General features: G+C 36.5%; 1 protein-coding gene across 1 annotated transcript; it reads left to right on the top strand.

Annotated features, from left to right (window-relative positions):
• Window positions 1-953: 953 nt before the first annotated feature.
• LOC131667927 (tubulin-specific chaperone cofactor E-like protein) lies at window positions 954-23,245 on the top strand. The gene is made up of 8 exons (XM_058941705.1): window positions 954-1,223; window positions 18,026-18,412; window positions 18,980-19,388; window positions 19,451-19,686; window positions 20,123-20,292; window positions 20,521-20,629; window positions 20,707-20,811; window positions 20,980-23,245. The coding sequence occupies exons 2-8, from the start codon at window positions 18,038-18,040 to the stop codon at window positions 21,133-21,135; spliced, it is 1,560 nt and encodes a 519-aa protein (XP_058797688.1). The 5' UTR covers window positions 954-1,223; window positions 18,026-18,037; the 3' UTR covers window positions 21,136-23,245.
• Window positions 23,246-23,320: the final 75 nt, after the last annotated feature.

Raw genomic sequence — 23,320 nt, forward strand, 5'->3', positions numbered from 1 at the left:
ACATCCAACGTGAACAACATTACGTGTCGAGCCACGTTTCCTCTATCGAAAAAGCTGCTACGCGCGCGCGCCAATTGAATTTTTCACACAAGTCCGAGCGGTGAATCAACGCGGGACGGAACTAGGAAACTGCGGTAACACACATCTGCAAGGTGTGCAATCGTACTTGACGATCGTCGATCCAATCGAGATAAGAGACAGATTTGTTTGTTCTCCGGCTCGCTAACTCCACTTTGTTGTCGAATGCTAAATACCTGCTTTGTTATTCATTTGACCTTTTCCCCGATCAAGCGTGCGTGAGTATTTCAAGTTTGACAATTAAACAGTACTTTAAAGCCTTTGTTTCGTGAATTAAATTACATCAGTTGAATTTACAATCGAAAAACCAACGATGTCTCTCTCAAGCGAACGACTTGAGTCGAATGATCACGGTGTAAAATATATCACGGCGACTTTCCGCAAACCCAACTAATTGTAAGTGGAAATTCAGCATTACACGAAACAGTTACCATAATTAAAGCTGTCACTCGCACAAGAAACCCTAACGTGATAAATTAATCGTTCACCTTTTCTTTACGACTCCGACTTTGTAGTAGATCTTGACAACGATCTTGACATCTCGCCAATTTGTATGCACGAATAATAATTTTACGAGCCTCCTCTCTCCCTCTTGCAAAGCTCCTCGACGAGGAGAAAAACGCAAGTAGCGCGAAACTCGAACGCGTTCAAATGCCCCCAAACGGCAAAATCCCTTTTTAAAAAAAAAAGCGTTAACAAAAGAAGCAAAACAAAGGTGTCGACCAAGCATAACGCGCGCGCGTAAGAGAGAGAGGCAGTCGGTCGATCGACAGCCGCAGCAGTGTCCTTCTCTTTCTCCCGTTCCCCCTACCAGGCACCTTCCTCCTATATTTCGCGTCGAGGTGCAGCGTAGCAGTCAGCGTGCAGCAGGCAGCGCCGCGCTCAGCTGTTTGCTGTTTACTAGCGTCAAACAAAGGCACTCAGTCGAGTGCTGGACGCCGCAGTGCGCGCTTTTGCTCGCGTTCGCTCGAGAAATTACCTAATTTCCCCTTTCCCTCGTCGTGTCATCGATGTGCGCTGAATAGTGAACACGAGTGCGACTGTACAAGTGGCATAGTGGCATTTCTTTTTTTTTTCTTTTGGTTGTCGTCCAGTGTGTTCCACCGTATACAGGCAGAGGCCTTTGCTGCGCAACAGCCAACACAGTGAGTAGCTTTTCTGCGCCGTTCTCTTTGTATATATGTGTGCAGAGGGAAAAACTGGTTATTCGTCTATTTTTTTTCTGTCGCTGTCGCTTATCTCGCGTGAGCACGCGTGATAATCAGCGAAGCAAATTTTCAATTCGTTTTGCGTCGAAATGAAACGGTCCGCCTGAGGCAGTATGTTTGGACTCGGGTACGGTGCAACTTATCGATTGGCACTGTACCGCGCAAAGGCGCTTTTCTTCTAGTGCTTTTCCCGACAAGAAAACACCGATTGGTCGTGGCGAATTTGCAGTTGGAAAAATTAGGGACCTCAACAAAAATAATTTTGTCGAGGAAACTTGGACGAACGTAATGAAAAGTCATTAAAAGACGATTGACATAGATCGCAGGGAGGAAGTTGATAATGGCACACGCACGCAAGCAAGTCAAGTTCAAGATAATTTAATAACAAGCAGTGGCGTGGGAAAAAGCGCAGACGTAACGGTGTCGCGAGATAAGTTTTGCAAAACCTCGCTCGATACATTGTTGTGTGCTTTTTCACGCTGACATTTGCACAAGAAGCGTTGCGCAAAGTTGCACGTATAGTCTTGTCCACACCCTGTCTTTCTCTCGATTCTTTTCCGCGGAGAGACAAATATATAGGGCTATACGCGCGCAAGCTTTCAAGAGAGGCCCTGACCTCATTCACCTCGCGTTGCCAGCGCCGTGCGCATCCCATTTTATTATACACCTACCCGGCAAAACAGATAACTACCACCGGAAAGCTTATTTCAGTGGTGATGGGTTTAGATTATACTTTTTTTTTTAAGGCTGACCTGCGTGATGGGCTTCATTTTTGTGTGGAGCGAACGTGTAATGGATAATTCGTTTGAAATTATATCTTAGATAGCGAAGTAACGATATACTATTAGAACTTGATTTGTTTTATACAAAACTATAACATCAATCTTTCGAAAATATATTTTTCAAGTGATGAAAGTACATCACGAGAAACACTTTGAAATACATCTTGCGTCTGTGAATCATCATCGTGCGAAAACTATGGAAGTAATTCAAACCGTCAATTTAACATGTTGAACAGTGCAGCTCATAGATATACATTGCACTTGCGGAAGCAGTCGACTGATCAATTGGCAAGTAACTACGATTTTACGTAACGAGCAATGTCCGAGCGACGAAAGTCGCGTACATCTATTTTCGCGCGCTCCGTTTTTAAAAACACGGAGCTTTTCCTTCAAGGTTACAAGCAAATGTCTGACCGACAAAATTTTTTTTTTCCTTACGTCATGCTTGTCATCGTTTTAGATACACGTGCTCGTCTTTCCGATCAAACATTGATTCCGACTCCTATTTATTTGTTTGATGTCAAACATTGCTTCAAGGCTGCTGCTGGTTGTCAAATAATTGCGCGTAACGATGTTCTCTATTTTTAGTTCTTTTGCTATTTAGTTTTGAAATTTTCTTCCTTGTAATCGCGTGTATTTTAAAATTGAAACGATGTCTAAGGTAGTTTATTGATAGCTCGATATCAATTATACATTTTTGTTACCCAATGTTACTCTTTCGCAACGAAAACACCATAATTAATACCAGCCGAAAAGTATGTTCGTCGACCGTCACTTTCAGCACGATCAATCAGTTTTATCATACGAAAAAATACATACACACGTGATATACATTAATTGCCATCACGTGTAAGCTTATATCTCTTGTTGTTTGGGTTCGTTAAACTCAGACGGTGTGTTAGTTTTTTTCTTCGTTTGAATTTACAAGACTTTCCAAAGGATACTCATACATACAGGTGGCATTGGCCCTACCTTTGCATACTCCACCGTCTCTTTTTGCTTCTTTTTTCTTTTCGCTCGAGGTCATTTTCTTTTTCGTATCATGGTTGTCTTATTGTACGATATCGAGTGGTTTTAATGTTATTATATCGGACAATTTCATATACTCTAAATTTAATTTATTTGAACTTACGTTATTTGCATATAATTATATTTCATTTATATTGCTTACCGACATTCATTTATAATCCACTCATTGTATTCAATCTAAGTAATTCTACGAAAGGCAGTGCCTCGCAGAGTCGTTGAGATGGTGTCGATTTATCTCTTTGTGCCCTACAGTCCACTCTACTAGTTTACGCGTTTCTCGTGGTCTCCTCATGGTTAAAATGTGTTACCCCGACGGCGCATAAGCCACACAACTGAGCCACGATCACGTTATCGTGACTATCGCCTATGTTTTGGTTCGACACTCGTCTCATTTTTCCGCTTTTCTTTTTTTTATTGCTTTTAAGATGAAGAGTGACGAGAGTGGCAAGAGTCGGCGGTCAGTTTGCTGAGAGCCTTCGACGAGCTTGTACGCTCTCAGTTGTATCCTCCGTCAATTCATGAAATTAAACCTGATCATTCTGTCTTTAAATTCATCAAATTTTCCTATCAAATCACCTTTTGTACTGAATTAATTTTCATACGAAAAGCACAGACACTGTGCCAAAGAAACACTTATCGTGCGCACATATATCACAATAATTTGAAGAGATGATTTACGTTGTGAGAAATAGAATAAAATGCGTATGACAACAAAATTTATAATGTCTACGAAAACTTTCCAAGGTTAAACATTATTTAACGCTTCGTTTATTTAGCGGAAACGACAAATTCGTTTTTTTTGGTTTTCACTGGATTATTGATAAGAAATTGCGCTGTTGTCGAACTGATAGCAAACAATTGTTGAATTACTCGCCATTTTGTTTTTCTGCACTTAGTTATTGCGTTTCAAATTGCGCTTTCGTAACAAGTAAAACACGCTGTTATCAAAGTAAACATTTTGAAAAAACGAATGGATTTATAAACATACCGTAAATGCAAAAGTGAATACTTATTTTTGCACGCTTTCTCACCGTATTATCGATTTGATAGTCGCTAGTCACGAGTGCATATATACGCGAGCAGAACTAGTTACATTTGGATTCTCGATAGCACATTACAAAGTTTCTTGGCGATCGTTGATAAGACAATATTGTAAGTATTTAAATTTGCACTGGCAATTGTGTCTGTTAGTTTTATTAGCTTACACTTAACGTGTAAATCGATCTATAGTTATTAAAGAAATATAATCTTTAAAGATTAGATTGTAGAATTGCGCACTTGTACTCGTAGTGATAAGAGTTGAATTAAATGATAAGATTGTTAAATGCATCTCCAATTTACATAAGAGACACTTTAATGTTATTGGTAGAAGAAAAAAAAATCTATCTTTTGTCATTCTAATGCGCTTGTAGAGCTCTTTTTGAAAATAAATTTACATAAATCAGCAGTATATCTGCGTCTTGAAGAAAAATACGAAAGCTGAAAAAGCGTCAAGCCGCGGCTGCGTTATGAGTTTCTTGCCCTGCATTTTTTCTAGGCATCCGCGTGTATCGGAAACGTTTTGTTCATCTCGCACGCAGACTTAAAACTTTCCGTTTTTGCTTTTGTCAGCATGATTGTAATTGCATTGCGTGGAGATAACGAGCGTGGTTTTTTTTATTGTGTCAAGTATATGGCAGTGTGAATCATTAAAAGTTGATTTGTTTGAACGATCAATTTCATTTATTTTTTGCCTAACGTCGTGTTTGTAGGTAAGATTTCTAGGCTGAACTTTTTCCTCAATGTTTACTTTCAATAAGCCTCTTACTTCCATTTCGTTTATTTAAAGCCCAATCGAATACTTGAACGAGAAAATCCCCCCTCGACCTCGTGCATAAAGGCATTTCGAAAACTGCGCACGAAAGATAAAGAGATCCAAAGCGACTTGTATTATAGGTAGACGCACGTTTCACGACTATTGCGTCTTGTGTATATATGGAAATCGGAGAAGGGTAACGACAATTCAGTGCCCGTGGGCACGTGCTTCACGAAACAAATAACAAAAGTAAATCCAGCGCGTGTGAATCTCACTGAACGTGCCGAATCATTCGTTATTATTTTTTCGAACATTCGCTCAATAAACTGCGAGCAATGTTTGAAAAAGGGGCAGTCCTTGAACGGGTCGTAAATTTCACAAAACGCTGTTAGTCGGAAGATCGAAGTATAAAAGCGTTGCGCGTTTGATATAATATATACATATATATTTTCCTCTGGAGACACTTCCACGATTTGTTTATGTAACGTCCGCATTTCTTGCTCAAGTGTTAGCCATAATTTTCCGGAGTGAATATACATATGTACATTGGACTCGCGCATTCGTTGATTGCTTTTTACCTCGCTGAAAATAGAACGCGCCATTGGAATTGCCCCGCGGTGAGATTGGGGATTTCACTTCTGCCGATTGACTTTACGAGCGCGCATTGTCAAATGGTAAAAGGATTTTACTTTCTATGAACATCCATCCTTATCAGCTCCATCTTTGGGCCTGCAGTGACAAAGCTTCGGCACCGCTAACATTTGTTACTAATACTCTGTGTTTTAACAAAAATCGCGAGTGTGCTCGATAAATCAACGCCGCGCGAAAGTAAAAAGATTTAGTATTGTACGTGTAATGTCGTCAGCGCGTTGAATTGCGCAACAAGTTTTTCGAGCTGCCCGGGGCAACGAATGCTGTACAAGTCAAATAGCCTGCCTGTGTGTACAATTCAAGATCAGTCGCAGGCGCGAACGAATTGCATGAAAATCGGTAGTAGAATCAGCTGCGTAAATTCCAGATGGCGCCAATTGGAAATATAAAGCGTAGTAAGCAAGCGGCAGCGCGAGACAGTCGACGATTTCGAAAGGGAGAACTGGAAAACTGAAGTGAACGCGCGCCGCGCGCTCGCTATCGGTGTGTCTAATATCGAGTTATATAGATAGCAACAGCGCCATGTATATATAGATTGATCGCGTCGATTACGAAATTTTCAATGAATAAAAGGTTTTTTTTGATAATTCCTCCTTGCAGTCGATGTTTATGTTGTTTAGAAATGTATTACTATTTCCGTAGTCATTCAAATTAATTTGCTCTGATCTTGTTTTGTAATCACGACGTATTTATTCAATATATGTTATCAAGACAACGTTGATGGTAGTTGTTTAAAATACTTAACAGAGGTTTGTGCAGCGTTTTAACGTTATGCAAGCTTAAATGTGAATCGATTGAAAATGCTGCCATTATCTTACTGAATTCGAATGGATTGAAGGAAATTGTGTAAGATAGATACAACTATTTCATCAGTCGTTTTATAGAATTAGAGTAGTCATCTTGGAGTGAAATAATGTTTCATAAATTATTACGACATTTATTACGACAATCGAAAACGTAAATGTATTAGTTTAACTTTTTTTACTTCGTTTGAGTTTTTGTCATAGTTTCAATACAGCATGTTATCGTCCATTATGGTGTTTGTTTATATTTTGATCATTTTCCTAATTTTTAATTTTATATAATTTTCACTGTTGAGGTTCTAATTGGAACTAATTTGAGGTTGTCCAAAATGTCAACCTTTACATGTACATTTTTCAGAATTTCAACCGAACTATACGAAAGGAAGTATAACTTATCAAAAAAACTATAACGTTAGTTTACTTATACCATTGATTCAAATTTCGATAATTTTTGTGGTTCCGGCTAACTGAAGTACTGAACTACTGAAAAATAGTTATAGGTTATTCAAAAATCTTAATTTTAACATGTTTTAAAATGAATGAAATTATTATTTATAAATAACTTAATTTAAAGTATCATTTATTGAAACAGTTTTAATGTCATTTATTTCATTCTATATTCTATTTTGAGGTTATATTGGAAACCAGATCGAGTTTATTCAGAAACTTAACCTCAAATTCAAAATATTAAAAAAATTAAACTAAACAAAAGTATCAACGATTGCAGTATATTGATTCAAAATTATTTAAAACAAAAAAAATGTATGTATGCATGTACATATATATAAATGAGAAATATATTATATAAATATCCTAAGTATGACAATTTGTAATATAAAAGCAAGACAAACAGATCGATCGACACCTAGAATCAAACAATAATCATTCAGCTATTTTTACGGATATTCCTTATATATCGAAGGCTTAACTTGGACTCGTAAGAAATAATGCGATCAGCAAGAAAAACAACGTCGACAAACGAGGCCTATAAACGTAGGAGCTCGCAGTTGACCAAAAGAAGCGAGCGAAGGGAGGAAAAAAGGGACAAAGGATGTATGTTGTATAGTATACAGGCATGCATATATATATATACAGGAGGGAGAGCACGCGTTATATGTACAGTTTCACAGGTTCACCGGCGATGCGAGACCACGCGTCGATCTCGCCCGACGAACAAAGACCGCGAGAGTGATGCTCACTGGTACGTCATTTTTCCTCTTTTTCCCACCTTGATTGTCGTATTTTCTAATTGGATTTTATTCCTACAGTACTTTACCACAGAAATTTGCTTTTTGATAAATTGTGCATGTCGGAGCACTGATATAAAAGCATTAAATAAAAACTGTAAACTTGATACAAAATGACACTTATCCAGTTGAGAAAACCAAGATAGCGACAATTTTCATCTTTAAGAAAGCTTATTTCATTATTTTAATTTGTTGTTGCACGTGTAAAATGATAACATACCTATTCGCTGAGAAAAACAAGCCATATGCTCAATAAAAGTGAGAAAAAAAAAGAAATAAAAACGCTACAAATAAGCACAAAGTTAATTGAATGAATAATGCACAAGCGTCTGGCGTGTGTCAGAAGTATGAACTGGAAGTGGAAGGCGTGTGTATATAAATAAAATTGAATGCGTACCCCCCACCCCTTTCTCTCTCTCTCATTCTCGCAGTTGTTGGCTAATTTGCATGAATTTCGATGATAATCGACGCGACTCTTTTTGAATTCGCAATTAGGCGATTCATTTTTCTTCGTTTATCTTTGAGTTGCTGACACTTTGGAAGCGGAAAAGTATGTTTTCCCAATTGTCACGGGAAATTTTTTAAACAGAATTTCATTTATTCTCTCGACAGTTAGGTATCAACTTACTAAAGAAAGTGATAATAAATTATCAACTCAATAATTTCTAGTCACTGAGAAATATCGCACAAAAACGACGAAAAGACAGTTAAATTTTGCAACCGCGATCGTACAATGAAAACGCAACTACGCTCACAAACACTACCGCGAAACATCCCGCAAAAGTTCAATGCTCTAAGTATGTGTACAACCAACCTTTGCCATATAATAGCACTAAAAATAATCATACCTGCGTGTATTGAAGGGAGATGAGTCACACAGCATTAGTGAAAAAAATCATCGTGCAAGCCAGTCGATCGGCTCAAGGCCGTCGCGTCTTATACTCGAATAGTCGTGTGGCACACGTATGTATACACACACAGATACAAGCACACTGCTATTGTGTTCTAGCGATAAGCTATGCAATAAAAAAAGGGAAGCTAATGAGTTGGATCCGTTTAATAGATGAATGAAGGGTTGTTTTTGATTATCTTGGTAATGTTTCATTGTTCGATTGTGATGAATATGTTTGAATTTTCATCTGCTTTATAATTGACCAATCAATTTATTGATTGACGTGATTTCTTGAAAATAACTAATTTTTTTTCTTTCTGATTCAGGTAAGTGCTTGTAGATTTCCTCGATATACGTAAGTTTACGAACAATTGATCATCATCATTCACAACCAAAAATAATGAAGTCTTGTAATTTACGCTCGTGTCTTGTGTGCAGCACACGTCCTTCGTAAAATACAGCGAGTGCTAATTGCGTAAAAGTCGAAGAAGTTAAAGTTTGTAAAGTGGTGAAAGGAGGTTCAGTTATGTGCAGGATGTTTTTTAGTTTTGTTGTTCGGAACATAAAGTTGAAAATGAATGCTGGCTTTATTTTGAAAAAAAAATCAGCGACTGATGGCGAAAAGTCAACTTCTCGTAAGACTGGTTTGAAAATTTCGAATTTTCCTGTTGTGTTCGCGAAACTCGTTTTCGACTTCCACAATAATCAACGGAAACTTGAAACACCGAGCTAAAGTTAACGCTGCCTACGTTTTCTTGGTCTTAGATCATATGAACGCCCTATGATTGTCTCGCATTCGCAAGACCTATATTCCGATTTTCCTCAATAAATATAGCTAAATTCACCGAAAAGCTAAATGTAGAGTCCGCGCTAGTTTGTCAATTCTGCAAATTAAGAATTCATTTTTTCATTGGATCGACGCGGTTAGACCTCAATTTATCGTCGAGGTGAAAATGAGAAACAGAAGGAAAAAAAATTGTAACGGATGAAATGAAACCTGCAATGTGCATGCGCGGAACAAGGCAGATATATGGGAAAGAATGTAGATCGCCCGAGCGCGCGCATCGAAATAGAAAGTAAAATGAGAATATGAAGGTAGAAAAAAAATAAAAATAATGGCTAGTTATCTTTGCTACTTACTAACCCGTGATGAGTCATGAAATTTTATATTAGTTATTTGGAAAATACTTTTCTTCTTTGCCGAAATTGGGACGATATAGACAATGTAAAATCAGCGAGAATATGTGAAACTGCACAGTAGATTCTTTTGAAGTATCATCATGAACTGCAAAATTGTTTTTTCTTAATGTTGCTACGTTCCTTTTAAAAATTTCATTAATCAAGAAAAATGTTCCTTAAATAAGAAATTTGTTTCGTCAATCACGCGACTAAGGAAGTTTTGCTCTCTGATAATTATTATTACTATACATTTTATAACAAAAAACTTTCTAAAGAGCGTTCAAAGTGGCTATACCGTATGAAAAACTATTTTACAATAATTTTCTGAAAACAAAAATTATCCCAAACCAGAACAAAAAATCAAACAGAAAAAAAAAACACGATCATCGTATGTAAGCGGGGCAGCGAGCCAAACACGTGCAATTCAATTCGCACTAGCTGACATTTCGCAAGCTTGACCACCGGTTCATCACTACGCGTGTGTGTATATATTTATAGAGCCAATGTAGAGCGAACTCCCGTAGCGTGAGCTTGCGCGCGCGAAAGCCACTTTTATGACGCGATCGACGAAAGTTAAGCCCACGTCGGATCGAATGACGAAAGCTTCAAAGAAGACCGGAATAAGGAGCACGTTTATTGTCTTTCATTGCGAGGCCTCTAGATACGGATTCTGAATATACATATGCAGTTTGCTTTTTTTTACGATCGGACCATAAATGTGAAGCTTTTATATCAGATGATTTGGAAGATCGTTCGAAGTGTGGATAGGGACGGGAAAGTTAAGCGAATTAAGAGCACCGAAAACTTTACTGAGCATAGTAATATTAGTTTAGAACTAATGAAATAAAATATTTCGATGAAATTGTAATTTTGATCATGTGGAACTTTTCTTTAATGTATTAAAACTTATTATTTTAGGATTAAGAAATGATTGCTTTGGTATTTTTGTTAAAGTTACAAAAGTATCTAACATTTAATTGCAGTAGTTTTTATTGTAGTTACTTGAAAAGTTCAATTCTAATGTCCTAAAAGATGCTAATGATGAAAAAAGTCAATCTATAGTCAATATGTATATATAATTTGTAAAAGATAAATTGTCCTTATATTTTATCTATGAAAAATAATGCAATGAATGCACTCACCATAAATTATTATTTCCCTCGGGTAGACATTAAAAATAAAGTGAATGTCTCAAAACTACAAATATAACAATTAAAAACGAATATTTAGACGCATATTCATTCAGAATGGCGATTGAACGCGATATATTAATTAATCTTAGAATTGCGATCATCATCGATTGAGTTTCAAGAACTCTGCGGTTAAAAGCCTTGGCCAGAAGAAAGACGAGATTAGAAAGGGAAGCTCTTAGCATGGTGACGATAATGTAGGTTAAGCAAAAAAACACACCCTAATCCTTTTTGTCGGTTTGGCGTTGAGCAACTTTGAACTCGAGTTTCTTTTTTAATATTCGAATACGTCGTTGACGATAGTTCTATTTACGTAAAAAATGGTTCACGTCTCGGACGTATAACGCAAGTGAAAGTAGAATCATCAACTGTGAATTTTTTTTTCTAGAGGTTATTGGAAATTATCGTAGTCACACGTAATGAACCATCGAGGAACATAATTAAGATTGATTGTTTTGGCGTTCGTTAGTAACGTGTAATTAAATTCATAAATTTAATCGAAAAGAAGCATTTTAATGAGTTTTGATAAGGCTTTTAATGGCACATTGATTTTAATCAAGGGGATCCTTTGATTACATTAAGATTTTTTCTTTTAAAAATAGAAATTGAGCGCTGAAAATACTGTTTAGTCATACGCTTGTAGATCGCCTCAATCGCGCAAGCAACTAACCGTGATCATTGAAAAATTTACCGGTTCGTGTTTTTTTTTCCTTTTTGTGTCTATGAGAAATTTCTCTTCAAGTAAAGAAAACCCGGAACTGAATGATCAATTTTGTTATTGGTTCTTATAAATCAGAGGCTATTTTTCTTTAATTTGTTTTTAATAGTAGCTATTGTGAATTTCATCACTCATAAAACGATTCTATAAACCACAAAATAACAATAAATCCTTCATGATGGAAATGAAAGTAGAAGCCACCTCTAAAGAGTTTGTAACATCGATATACTTACTTATTCATGATATACGTATTCTTCGAATGAAAGATGGTCGAACGGCCACACAACAATCGGTATTTTATTTCCGCTAGCGCATGTACGCAAATGAACAAAAAGTAACGTGTATCGCGCATCGAATTAAGTTTTCCCACTAGGGAATCCCTCGAACCGTAACAAAGTCATAGCATCTGTTCGCCCCGTGCAAAAACAAGTAAATAATAATAAAAATACTGCACCTGCGCGATGTAACTCAGGCGTGACATTCAAACAAATTTTCTCCGTTCTATCACTCGACGGACAAAATACACAATTCTCATTAATACATTATGCGGCATCGACACGTGCACTATTACAAAGCAAGTGGAAGTTGGGATTGATTGGAGGGATTCAGAGTCGAGAAAGCGCGAAGATCTGGAATTTATTAGCTACAATTTGTGATGTATTGCCTTGTTAAATGTTGGTAAATTGCTTTCAAAAACGAATGACTTTAGCGCGCTGTTTGTTTATTTCAGAACTGAAGTGAATTTTAGGTAATGGAATATCTAGTTATACATGAAACTATATGAACTCGAGGTTGAGGATTTTTTGAGATATGTACGTATCAACTGAATAATATAAAGTGTATGTCAGTAAATACCTAATGTAAAAGTCGTTCTACGATTTATTCAAGTTTCATATGAAAAAATTTCATATGAAATTTCAAATGTGTAACAATGAAATTTTATATTAATCAGCTGAATAGAATGACAACAAGATTTCGCCGATAAGAGAAATGAAAATTGAAGTATTAACAAAAGAACATCAAAAATATCGATGAGTACGCGATTCCCAAACGAAATTTTGCAAGAGTCCATGAAAACTCGAATCATCGCGAAAGAAATTTCCCTTTCAACTTGGGATAAGTAACACTTCGCTTCTTTTTTCTCAGCCTTGGCGTACGTTACGTTACGTTCTATATTTACAAGCTTAAACAGGCGCTCGCGTTGTGTTAGTGTGTGCCCAATAGTAAGAGTGTCTTCGTATATAATGAAGTATGAGGCCTCGGCTTTCTTCTCGCTTTTCTCGCTGTGCGCATCCGTCACACGTTTCGCGTAATAATTCGGCCATAAAGCCCTTGCTACAATTGGATTCTAGGTCGCTGCGACTGCTACTCCGGTTCCATCTGGCGCAGGGTCAAGGCAACATAATTTTCCGGATTTAGATTCCCGTGTAGTATCTACGCGCGTGTGTTCCCATTAATTAAGTGGATCGCGAATCGTTAAGATTACTATCGATAATCGATTGTTGTATACACGGAATGTAATGTAACAATTTGTATTCGGTTTTTTCTCTTCTTTTCATTATGACATCGTTGCCCATAAAGATGGAATCAATATGATTATGTTCGATCGTAATTATATTGTACTATGATCATTTCTATTCTAGTCAATTTTGTTGATCATTAGCAAACGGAGCTTCAACGGTTTCATAAGAAATTTATTCTTTTCAAGTTTTCTTACATTTTTTCGGGAATAAGACTCTTTCAATAATGAAAGTTGATGTTATAATATTAATGCACTATTATTTCCAAAGAAGTGTTTCGCGTAAGGCGAAATCATCCCATATAAGATTGTTCGATGGTTAAATATAAACCTAGTAGCATATTGACTAACAATAATCTAAGTATCAGTTGCTAACTTTTCCCATCGTACTTCGACTTTCAACGAATCTCACGCCCACAAAAGCGTACCGACCGTCGATAAAATCGGTCAAAAAATCGACATTCGATCCTCCTTCTTCACCCTATCATTTACAAATAATAACAATGATAAAGTCTACACTCATCGAAGTAGTGCATAAGTATAAGTTATCTATCGCAAAGATCGAGGATACACACACACACACACAATGTGCGACGACGACTTTCGCGTGCTTAGTTGCTGCTGTAGTTGCCAGGGTAAGCAAGAGCCTTAGAGAAAGTTAATTTCGCATGGCCGTTGAACCGATCGCGGATTACGTAGGAGAGTAGATGCCTGTGTGCGCGCGCTAGTTGGTGGACGACACACGTGCATGCACACTCGCTTAGTTGATGCTATATAATGGTACCGTGTACACTCGCACGTTCGGCACGGCGATTGTAATGGGCCACTTTAGGATATCTAGCGGACGGCGAGGGTTATTGAGGCTAGTTTCGAGAAAGAGCTATTGTTGGTTTTTTTTTCTTATAATTACCATCGTTATTTTATGTATTAGTATTTTTCGTGGAAGTTCGCGGTAATGAATTTTCTTTTTTATTGAAGTTATTTATATTTAGTTTTATTATGAATCGTGGTATTTCAATTGAAATGTTGAGTGTAAATTGATTTTGACGTGAAAATGATGAATAATAGAATGGATTTTTATAGTGTCAATATCAATTTTTATCGTTATTGCTCAGACATCAATAGATATGCTTTCTATTAAAAATGCTTACTCTCAAAAAACAGTTGTCGTACAACAAAATAGAATATTTTCACCAAAAACAAATTTCTTGTTTTGAGAAAAATTGATTTGAATGTACAACATTTGAGAACTTTCTTCAAAAGTGTAAAGGTGTAATTTCACACACTAATCACCGATTTTAATTTTTAAGTTAATCTACGATAATTTTCACTTGCAAATGCCAAAAGTAAAATCTGCGCTTTAAGTTCTAAGTGCTCTATTTACTTTACTATGAAACTTTGATTTTAGAACTTATCGTAATCATACCATCAACATCATAATAATTTAAATGTTGTATTTAAACAATGACTATTCTTATCCAAACATTTCAACCTCGTTTAAATATAAATAAAATCGTTTAAAAAGTTAAATAAAATCCATTTCATGCAACATTCATTCCAAGACGATTTGTAGGTATGTTGTAACCACCGCCGTATCCATGGCAACAAAAGAGATCCATAGATCTCTCGGTAAATTCGAATCCACATCGACGAGGAAACATCGCACATAATCAAGAAATCGTGCTTCGTACGAATTTTCACTCACTTATCGCGTGCAGCTCGCGTGTCTGTGTGTATAGATCTCCCGCGGATTTGTCTGACGCAAGCATGCAACTACAACCTGCATGAGATATTGTTTACTCTAAAATGAAAATAAAAGAAAAGAATGTTGTTTCTGGAGGATGACACTTTTTTTTTAAAAAAAGAGTCACTAACGGCTCTTGCTAGGCCGCAAAACAAAAGCCTAGAAAGACACAGTGAGAGGTCTATCTGGGTCTCCAAGCACTTATGCATGCTTCAACAGCAGAGCCGCGCGGATCTAATCATCCGCGAGTGCCGCCCGCGCAAAAGCGACTATTGCGTCTCCCTGTTCCGCGTGATACTTTTTAAAACTCTTCAACTCTTCTTTTGTAGACGAATGTGGTTTGAGGTTAGTAAAGATGTTTCTTCTTGTCATTTATTGGATTACCTTCTAGACGATATTCATTTTAGCAGTTGCTTTTTATGCAGTAAATCCAAGCGGTTTACGAGAAACATGATACAATAAATTTATGTGATGCGTCAATTTGTCCCGATTAAATGATTGCTAATTAGTTTTCGGAACCAAACCTACGTTACTTTTGAATGTTGAATTTAAAACATGGTTATACAAACTAGACTATGCGTGACAATACCGCTTTAAAAGGAATATAAATGATACAGCTCGATCAAAAAAAAACGTTAGTTTATTAATGCGTATTGAAATAAATGATATTATTTCGGTTGTAATTATAATTTTGGCTGAGACTTGTGAAAACTTAAACAAAAGAAATCATTAGGAAAACGCAAATGTGTACATAAAGGATGTCCGGGCTCTCACTGAAAGAAAAATTGAGTGCGTCTGCAATAACAGATGCACGAGGTACTAGAATCTGGTCTGACCATATTCGCTATCTGTAAGGTCGCGCTCATTGACTTTTTGCCGCTTGGAAAACCGGTCGTCGACTGCAAAAACGTCCGCAAACGCTTTACGTACTCTCGCTCTGTACTCCATTGCGCGCCCACGCCGTTGTACATGTATATATATCTGCGTATTGCAAGTACAAGAATTTGAAGAAAACGACAAGTTCTAAAATCAAAGCTTCATAGTAAAGTAAATAGTGGGGCACTTAAAGCTTAAAGTGTAGATTTAACTTTTGGCATTTGCAAGTGAAAATTTTCGTAGAATAACTTGAATCGGTGACTAATGCGTGAAATGGCATGTTTACACTTTTTTTTCCATTGAATTGGCACCTTGATAATGTTCATTTTTGGTCGGCGAAGGTCTTGCGGGGCGAACAAAGGACTTTGAGCTACAATTTATTTCGAATTGAAAGGTACCAACAATGTTTTATCGAAAAAGTGAATTTTCATATCATCTCTATATGACAAAATATATAAAAAGTCATTCACTGTTACAATAATTTTTACAATTTATTGAACGAAAGCCTCACGAGATAAAAATTTTCGCTCGCCAAAAATTAAAAACGTCATTCTCATGAAAAACTATCCAATCGCGTCCAGCCGACCATGAGCAATAATAAAAAGAAACAGTGAAACTTTCTTGCATCTCCTCGGTATCACTGAAAAGCAGTTAATAGAATACATAGAAACTCAAAGGGACTCGCGATATAAATCGTCTCTACTGCATGAAGAGAAAAACGAAAAAAAGAGTATCGGTGAGGAAACAAAAGAGAACGTATGAATACAGGACACGCTGTGCTTGCTGCCGCGCATAGTAGTGAGAGCAGCAGCAGCAGCACACAATTTGTAATATCGCTGCTGCGGCGCGCTCAGCGCAGAGAGAAAACGTGCAGCAGCGCGCGAGCTAGAGAGTTTTGTTTTCCGGTTGGTCGTGGAAAAAAAAGTCACCGCGCGCTTGATGTGTGTGTTTAAAAGCTGCAGCAGGATATTTCGCAACTCGTCACTCTTCTCTTTATTTCTCTTTTGCTTTCGTTGAGTAACGTTCGTGAAAATTCTTCCCTGCACTCCGTGCGCGGGGACTCGCTTCAAACTCTCGTCCCGCACTCGTCGCATCGAAAAATCAAGTCAGATACCTGTGCGAGAAAGTAATTCAGCCTCGCGTAGACGTTGGCGCTCGAGCGGAGCGAGGGTAGAGAGACCTAACGTCGAAATGTACTATGTATTATTTTTGTAAATTATTGAAAGATTTTGATCTCGAGTGTATGTGATTTATGTAAGATGTAGGTGGTTACTCTTTGAGATTGCAACTGGATATGCGCTTACTGTTTTCGCGATAAGATCGAAATAGGCGGAACGGGTATCTCAGGATATTTTTTCACGGATGCGTCGAAGAAAATGATCGTGTGTGTTTTGGCTATATTTATAGATAAATTTATCAGGCTGTATTGTTCGTGATGTTTTTTGCGTTGAACGACTTAACTTAAACAAGCGGTATTATTGCGTGGAGGTAATTGATAAAGAACGTTTAAGCTACATTTATATTTAAACCATCAATTAATATATAAGCATGTCAATCCAACGAGCTCTAAAAAGAAGTTTTACTTGCGGTTCGAGTATTACCGATCAAGAAAGGCCATTACAATATGGCATAAAATCGTGATTGGAATTCGCATCTTCACCGATAGAAACATAAAAGCAACTGGCGCGTTACACAATTTCAATCAGTGAGATTTGCATCTGAGCAAACAATGCGCAACGAAAAAGCCGCCATTCTCGATAAATCTTTTTTACATTTTAAGATATACACACATGTATATCGAAGTACTTTCAGAAGACGAGCAACATCAGCATATTGCACAAAGATTGAATAATCCATCAAACGCAAATGGACGCGCGTTCGAATTGCCGTTTGATTGTTAGTGAGTAATCGGCGCTTGTTCCCCATTTCGATTCAACACCCAAGCAAAAATCAATCTCCGTTAATGCCTTTGCTGCGATATATGAGTTGAGCTAGAAAAAAAATACTTTTAAATTCTAATCTACTTACTTGAATAGTTGCACTGCCTATCATTTATTTATTTCAGCGCTATCGTTAGTTTTTAAATTGTATAGTATCTCAAGTTCAGTGAGACAATTACTTTAACATTTGTTTTCACAGTGTTCAACGAAGATTTTCTTACAGATTTTTCTTTAATTTACACCGAGCGAACGTGATAAATTCTGCTATTACATCTATTATTTACAATCTAACCAATGCATAAAAGAAAAAGATTTGTTTAAAGTGTAAAAGTCATGAAATTAAAAAAATATAAAGTGAAATTTGTTGTTTCCAGAATGCAGTGAAGATGCCGTCATTGCTAGAAGCGTTGGAGCTGAAGTACGGCGACACAGCGCCGTCCGAGTGCTGCCTTACCGACGACGAACAGGAACCACCGCAATTGAGTGGTTCACCGCGCAGCGCTGCCCTATCAGTCAGCATTTTCATCCCAAAAAAGTCACCAAGACACACGGTGCCAGCTCTCCTCGTATTGCAAGACTGTGACATCGAGTGTGCGGGTGGAGATGATGAGAAGTTACGCAACAAATGTCGCAATGTCGAAGAACTCGATTTAGCTCAGAATAAACTCTCTAAGTGGGATGAAGTTTTCGGAATTCTAAGGCATATGCCGAAAATCAAATTCGTCAACTTGAGCTTCAACAGTTTGCCAGAAGCGCTTGAGGTAAGGATGAATGCTTCATAGGACATTTGGTTTCTCTTTCTTCTCAAAGTTTTTCGTGATTTTGGATTGTTTACTAATCAAGTTACGAAATTGACGTTACTATAATGCTGGGAATTCAAGTTGATTACTAGTGAGTAAAGCGCAAATTATTAAGGAAATCTCATATCAAATGTTGCCAAATATGAGGATAAACAATGGATATTTATCTTATTTTGGGAATATTGGATTATATCATTCATACTATTGTCTAATTTTCTATGAATCCATAATAATAAACGGAAAAAATAAATGATCCAAAAATATTTTTACACAGCATGTACAAACCTTCACTGAAATATTTGTGAAAAGCATTTTATACGTTTGATCTCCTAAGATTTAACCATGTGCACCCAAGAAGTTTGAAACTCCAAAACCGAAAAGTTTGCCAAGCTTTACTACTTTTTCAATTCGCGCTCAATGATTCCGTCTATGCCAGACATTCCTACGACTTCCTAAGCGCGTACACGGGCTTCTTATTCGTACGATCTCAATTCATAACTTTTCAGACTCTTTCTTCTTCTTCCACAGATAAAAGACGGTAAATATGACGCACTACGCAATCTGGTATTAAACGGCACGAGAGTATCTTGGTCGACAGTGCAAGGTTTGGTACGTCTGCTGCGTAACCTCGAGGAATTACACTTATCACTCAACGAGTACAAGACAGTTGATTTAGGATGTGAGAAGCCAGAAAATCGTAATCATACTCTTAGGAGGCTTCATTTCACCGGCAATCCAGTGGAGTTTTGGAGCGAAATATCCAAACTCGGTTTTGCTTTTCCGGCGTTAGAAAGCCTTGTACTGGCTGAATGTCCGATTAGATCACTTGATAATGAGGAAAAACAGGGTCTTGAAAACACGGAAAATGAGGATACGGAAAATATGAATCATATTGTTGAGAGAAATGGTGGAATGCAAAGGGTTGAAAACGGCAAAGGTGAATAATTCAAAATGAAATGACCACTTCTTCATGTGACCATTAATATCTTGTTTTCTCAGTTACAGGCAATCGTAATTTCGAAGAGGATGACATGATGCCTAATTATCTCAACGGAACTGAATCGACGTGCGAAGCCGACGACTGTATGAAAGCTAATGCAGCTCATGATCCCTTTAGATTGCTTAGGTTTCTTAACGTTAATGGCACATTACTCTCGACGTGGGATGACATCGATAAACTCGCTCGTTTTCCTCAACTCAAATCCCTTAGGATTCAAGGCTGCCCGCTCTTCGAGGTATACGATGGTTTTGTTTTGTAGCTGGCGTGAGATACTCATAGAACGGTTCATGAGATGCTTTCTCTAAAATTATCGAAAATTAACAAACTAAAGTTACTTAATAGTAACTCTGCGTAACTTTTGGCTGTGATACTTGGATCATTCGTGTCTAACCCTTAGACTTTACATATTTTTATAAAAAATATTTGATTTCAATAAAATCAATAAATTTTTGCCTAAACTATGCAAATAAGCTTAATCAATATTGGATCAATAAACGTTAAAGACAAACTACAATTTGTAGCATTGTCAATCAAAAGCAGTTATCACAACGTCAGGTCTTTCTAAGGTCGTTAATAAGGTTCATTTCTATCGTAAAGAGCTTTACAACCTTGATCCGTCGGTACAATAGAAAATCTGAAGTGAAATTCCTTTTCTATTTGCTATTTGACAGAGCCCACGCGAATACACAGAGCACGAACGACGTCAGTTGCTGATAGCGCGTCTACCCAACGTGGAGACCCTGAACGGTGGAGGCGTCATTTCGTCGCAAGAGCGCGAGGACGCTGAAAGAGCCTTCATACGCTACTACATGGATAAACCGGAACCCGAACGGCCCGAAAGGTCAGCCTCCAATTTCTCTCTCGTTTTTCCTTATTTGTCGTGTGACTTTTTGATTTTTGCATGCGTTGATCTACGACATTGTGAAGGTTTCCTTTTCTAGCATAAATGTCGACCAGAACCATATTATTTTGTTGAAAAACAGTCATTTTTTATTGCTACTCTTTATTGACTATCATACTGCGATATAGTTATTCCTCCATTGATTGTTATTAAATATTTAATTTACAGGTACACGGAGTTGGTTGGCATCCATGGAAAACTAGATCCGCTCGTAAACGTCGATTTGACGCCAGAAAAGAGGGTCAAAGTTAAATTTAGCTATGGTGACCTAGTCGAGGTATGACTTTCCTCTCTGCTTGGCATTTCTGTTGTTTTGTTATTGAATTTTTTTTTATTGACGAATTGATTTTACAGGTGAGGTCGGTGGACGTTTACAGAACGGTGTTCGAACTGAAAACTAAATTAGAATCAATGGTGAAAATTCCTGCAAATCGCATGAGGCTATTCTACATCGACCAGGTTTGCATTTGCATTATAACTTCTTTAAAAACCATACTACTCTTTCGAAAAACATGTTGCATAATCTTGATTAGAGACTTGATATATAATATACCATTTAGAATTAATATTAAAAAGCATATGTTCATTAAAATAAAAATGTCTAAGTCTAACATTTTATTTCTACAGGAACTGCGATCTCAGTACGGTCCAGAAGAGATGCTGTATCCAAATAAGCAACTCTATCGATATAACATCCGAAACGGCGACGAGATAATAATTGACAGTAAAGTTAATCGTTATGTGTCCTCGTCGACGACTCAGCAGTCTTCCATGCGTTCCTGAGTCGTCGTCACGGATATCGACGACTGTGTCAGCGCGTCAAACTAAGTGATGATTTTTTATATCTGCTTATCATTTTTTCATAAGTATTAACCTTCGTAGCGCTCGATTTTTCAAGGGCTAATTTAAATAAAAATGCCGTCCGGTGATTTTGACCGGTCAGGTTGTCAAATCAAAAAAGAACAACAAAAGTAATCCGTGTAACCCGCAGGTGCAAAGAAAAAGAGAATTATTTTTTTAAGTGCGAGTAATTGGATTTGTAAGAAGGATAAGAATGAAAATTTACCTATGTGTGTATGTTCACTATACGCAGAAATCTATTAATTTGCTGTTCTAAATGAATATGGCGTAGCAATGTTTTTTTTCTGTGATAGTGTTCAGAGGTAAAATTCATGCAATTGCATGCAATCGGAGTTATTGCGATTCTTCTTGTACAGATCTGAATGACGAATGAATATCGATGTCACTTATTTTGTTCGTGATATAATATCATTATTGTCTTTTGTTCATAAGTTCGGCTGAACAGAGGAAATTATATGCATCGATAGTTTTTTCTTTCCGCCGCGCTAAAAGTTGTTAGTTGTCACTGAGTACTTACAACTACTATAATGTTTATTATCGCTATAGGGTTAATATTATTTAACAGAAAATGATGGTAAAATCTAAGAATGTTAGTTTGTATTTACAATCAATGAAATACGTATTTGTAGTCAATTAACAATGCAGACATTCAACGAATTTGAAAAGGAATATTATGTGTATTCAATTAAGGGCATTCTCAAAAAAACAAAAAAATTATTTTTAACACTCAGAAACTAAAACGTGGATTGACAGAATAGCCTTGAAGAGTCATTTTCTAGTGCCTGCAAAAATAGCGTTAAGTAAATTTTGGAGCGAGCAAGTTTCAAATCTTCACCGCTATTAAAAAAACAATGCCGAAGAGACGAATACTCCGAAATCTTCTTAAGCTTCCACACTTATACGTGTACACTTCTTTTTGTAACACTGCCCTGTGTAAATATTTCTCGTGATTCTACATACTCGTATCTTTTTTTCTTGGCAAACCAAACAACAAGACAACTGTGTAACAAAAAGAAACTTCTCTAGTCTCGATATGATTTTTTTTCTTCTTGATAAATCAAAATTTTTTACACTTTCCGAAATTTACTGAAAGTTACAAAATGCGAAATAAAAGTAAAATAAATAAATCAGAAGCAAGACTACGGACGCTGCTTTAACAAATGCGCTGGTACAAGAAAAGAAGAGAACGATGATTTTCCGTACTACTGTTAGGGAATTTCAAGAGTAAGGTGAAAAAGAAAATTAACTAAACAAAAAAGAGACAAATTGTTAGTATCGTATAAAACTTGGTGCGATCTCGTTGTGTAGATTTTGTTACTTTGCTTTTTGTTAGTCTTTTTTGTACTTATAAAAATAATATTTTGTCAATATACTTTTATATTATACCTTCAAAAAATCAAGACATCTGAACTTATCAACAATAAACTGCCATTGTGCGTTCTCTAATATCCAGCTATTTGTCAAATATCCATATACGTGATTTTTACGACAAGATATTACTTTTACAAGTAGTCCGTGTATATAGATAATTCACTTACTTTATTGTTATATTCTTTATTTTCTTGATGTTTTTGATTTAAAAAAAGAAATGTTTTATATCTATTGGAATGAATAAAATTTTCGTTTGAATGAGCATTTTCATTTTGTCGAAAATGATCTGTTTGAATTCGTGACTTTATGTGATCGAGTAAGAAAGTGTTAATCGAGCGACGAATAACTGTGTACAAAAAATAAATCATAATAAGAAAAAACCTGTATGATTAACTGCCGCATAAGAGAATTACTGTCATCTTCATTGCGATTAATTTTTTTCTCTCTTTTTTTATTGAACTATATATGATAAATAACAGTGATGCTTTTTACATATTGTAAAATATTTATATATTTTAATTGAAGCTACAAGAGATAAGCTTCTTTGTAGTTTGATTTTACTTGGAAGAAGATTCTTTTGATGTATTTATTGAGCTCTTCCATTATCAATTTATTAAGTTAAGTGTGATCCTATTAAGTGATAAAAAAAAAGTTAAATAAAGTGGCTTAAACATTTAATACAGTGAAATTCATTTAAACTTCACATACTTTTTATTATTTGTTTAATAAAAATTTT

This window comes from Phymastichus coffea, unplaced genomic scaffold (assembly GCF_024137745.1).
Source record: "Phymastichus coffea isolate CEN01 unplaced genomic scaffold, Cenicafe_Pcof_1.1 PCOF00071, whole genome shotgun sequence".
NCBI classification, from domain to species: Eukaryota; Metazoa; Arthropoda; class Insecta; order Hymenoptera; family Eulophidae; genus Phymastichus; species Phymastichus coffea.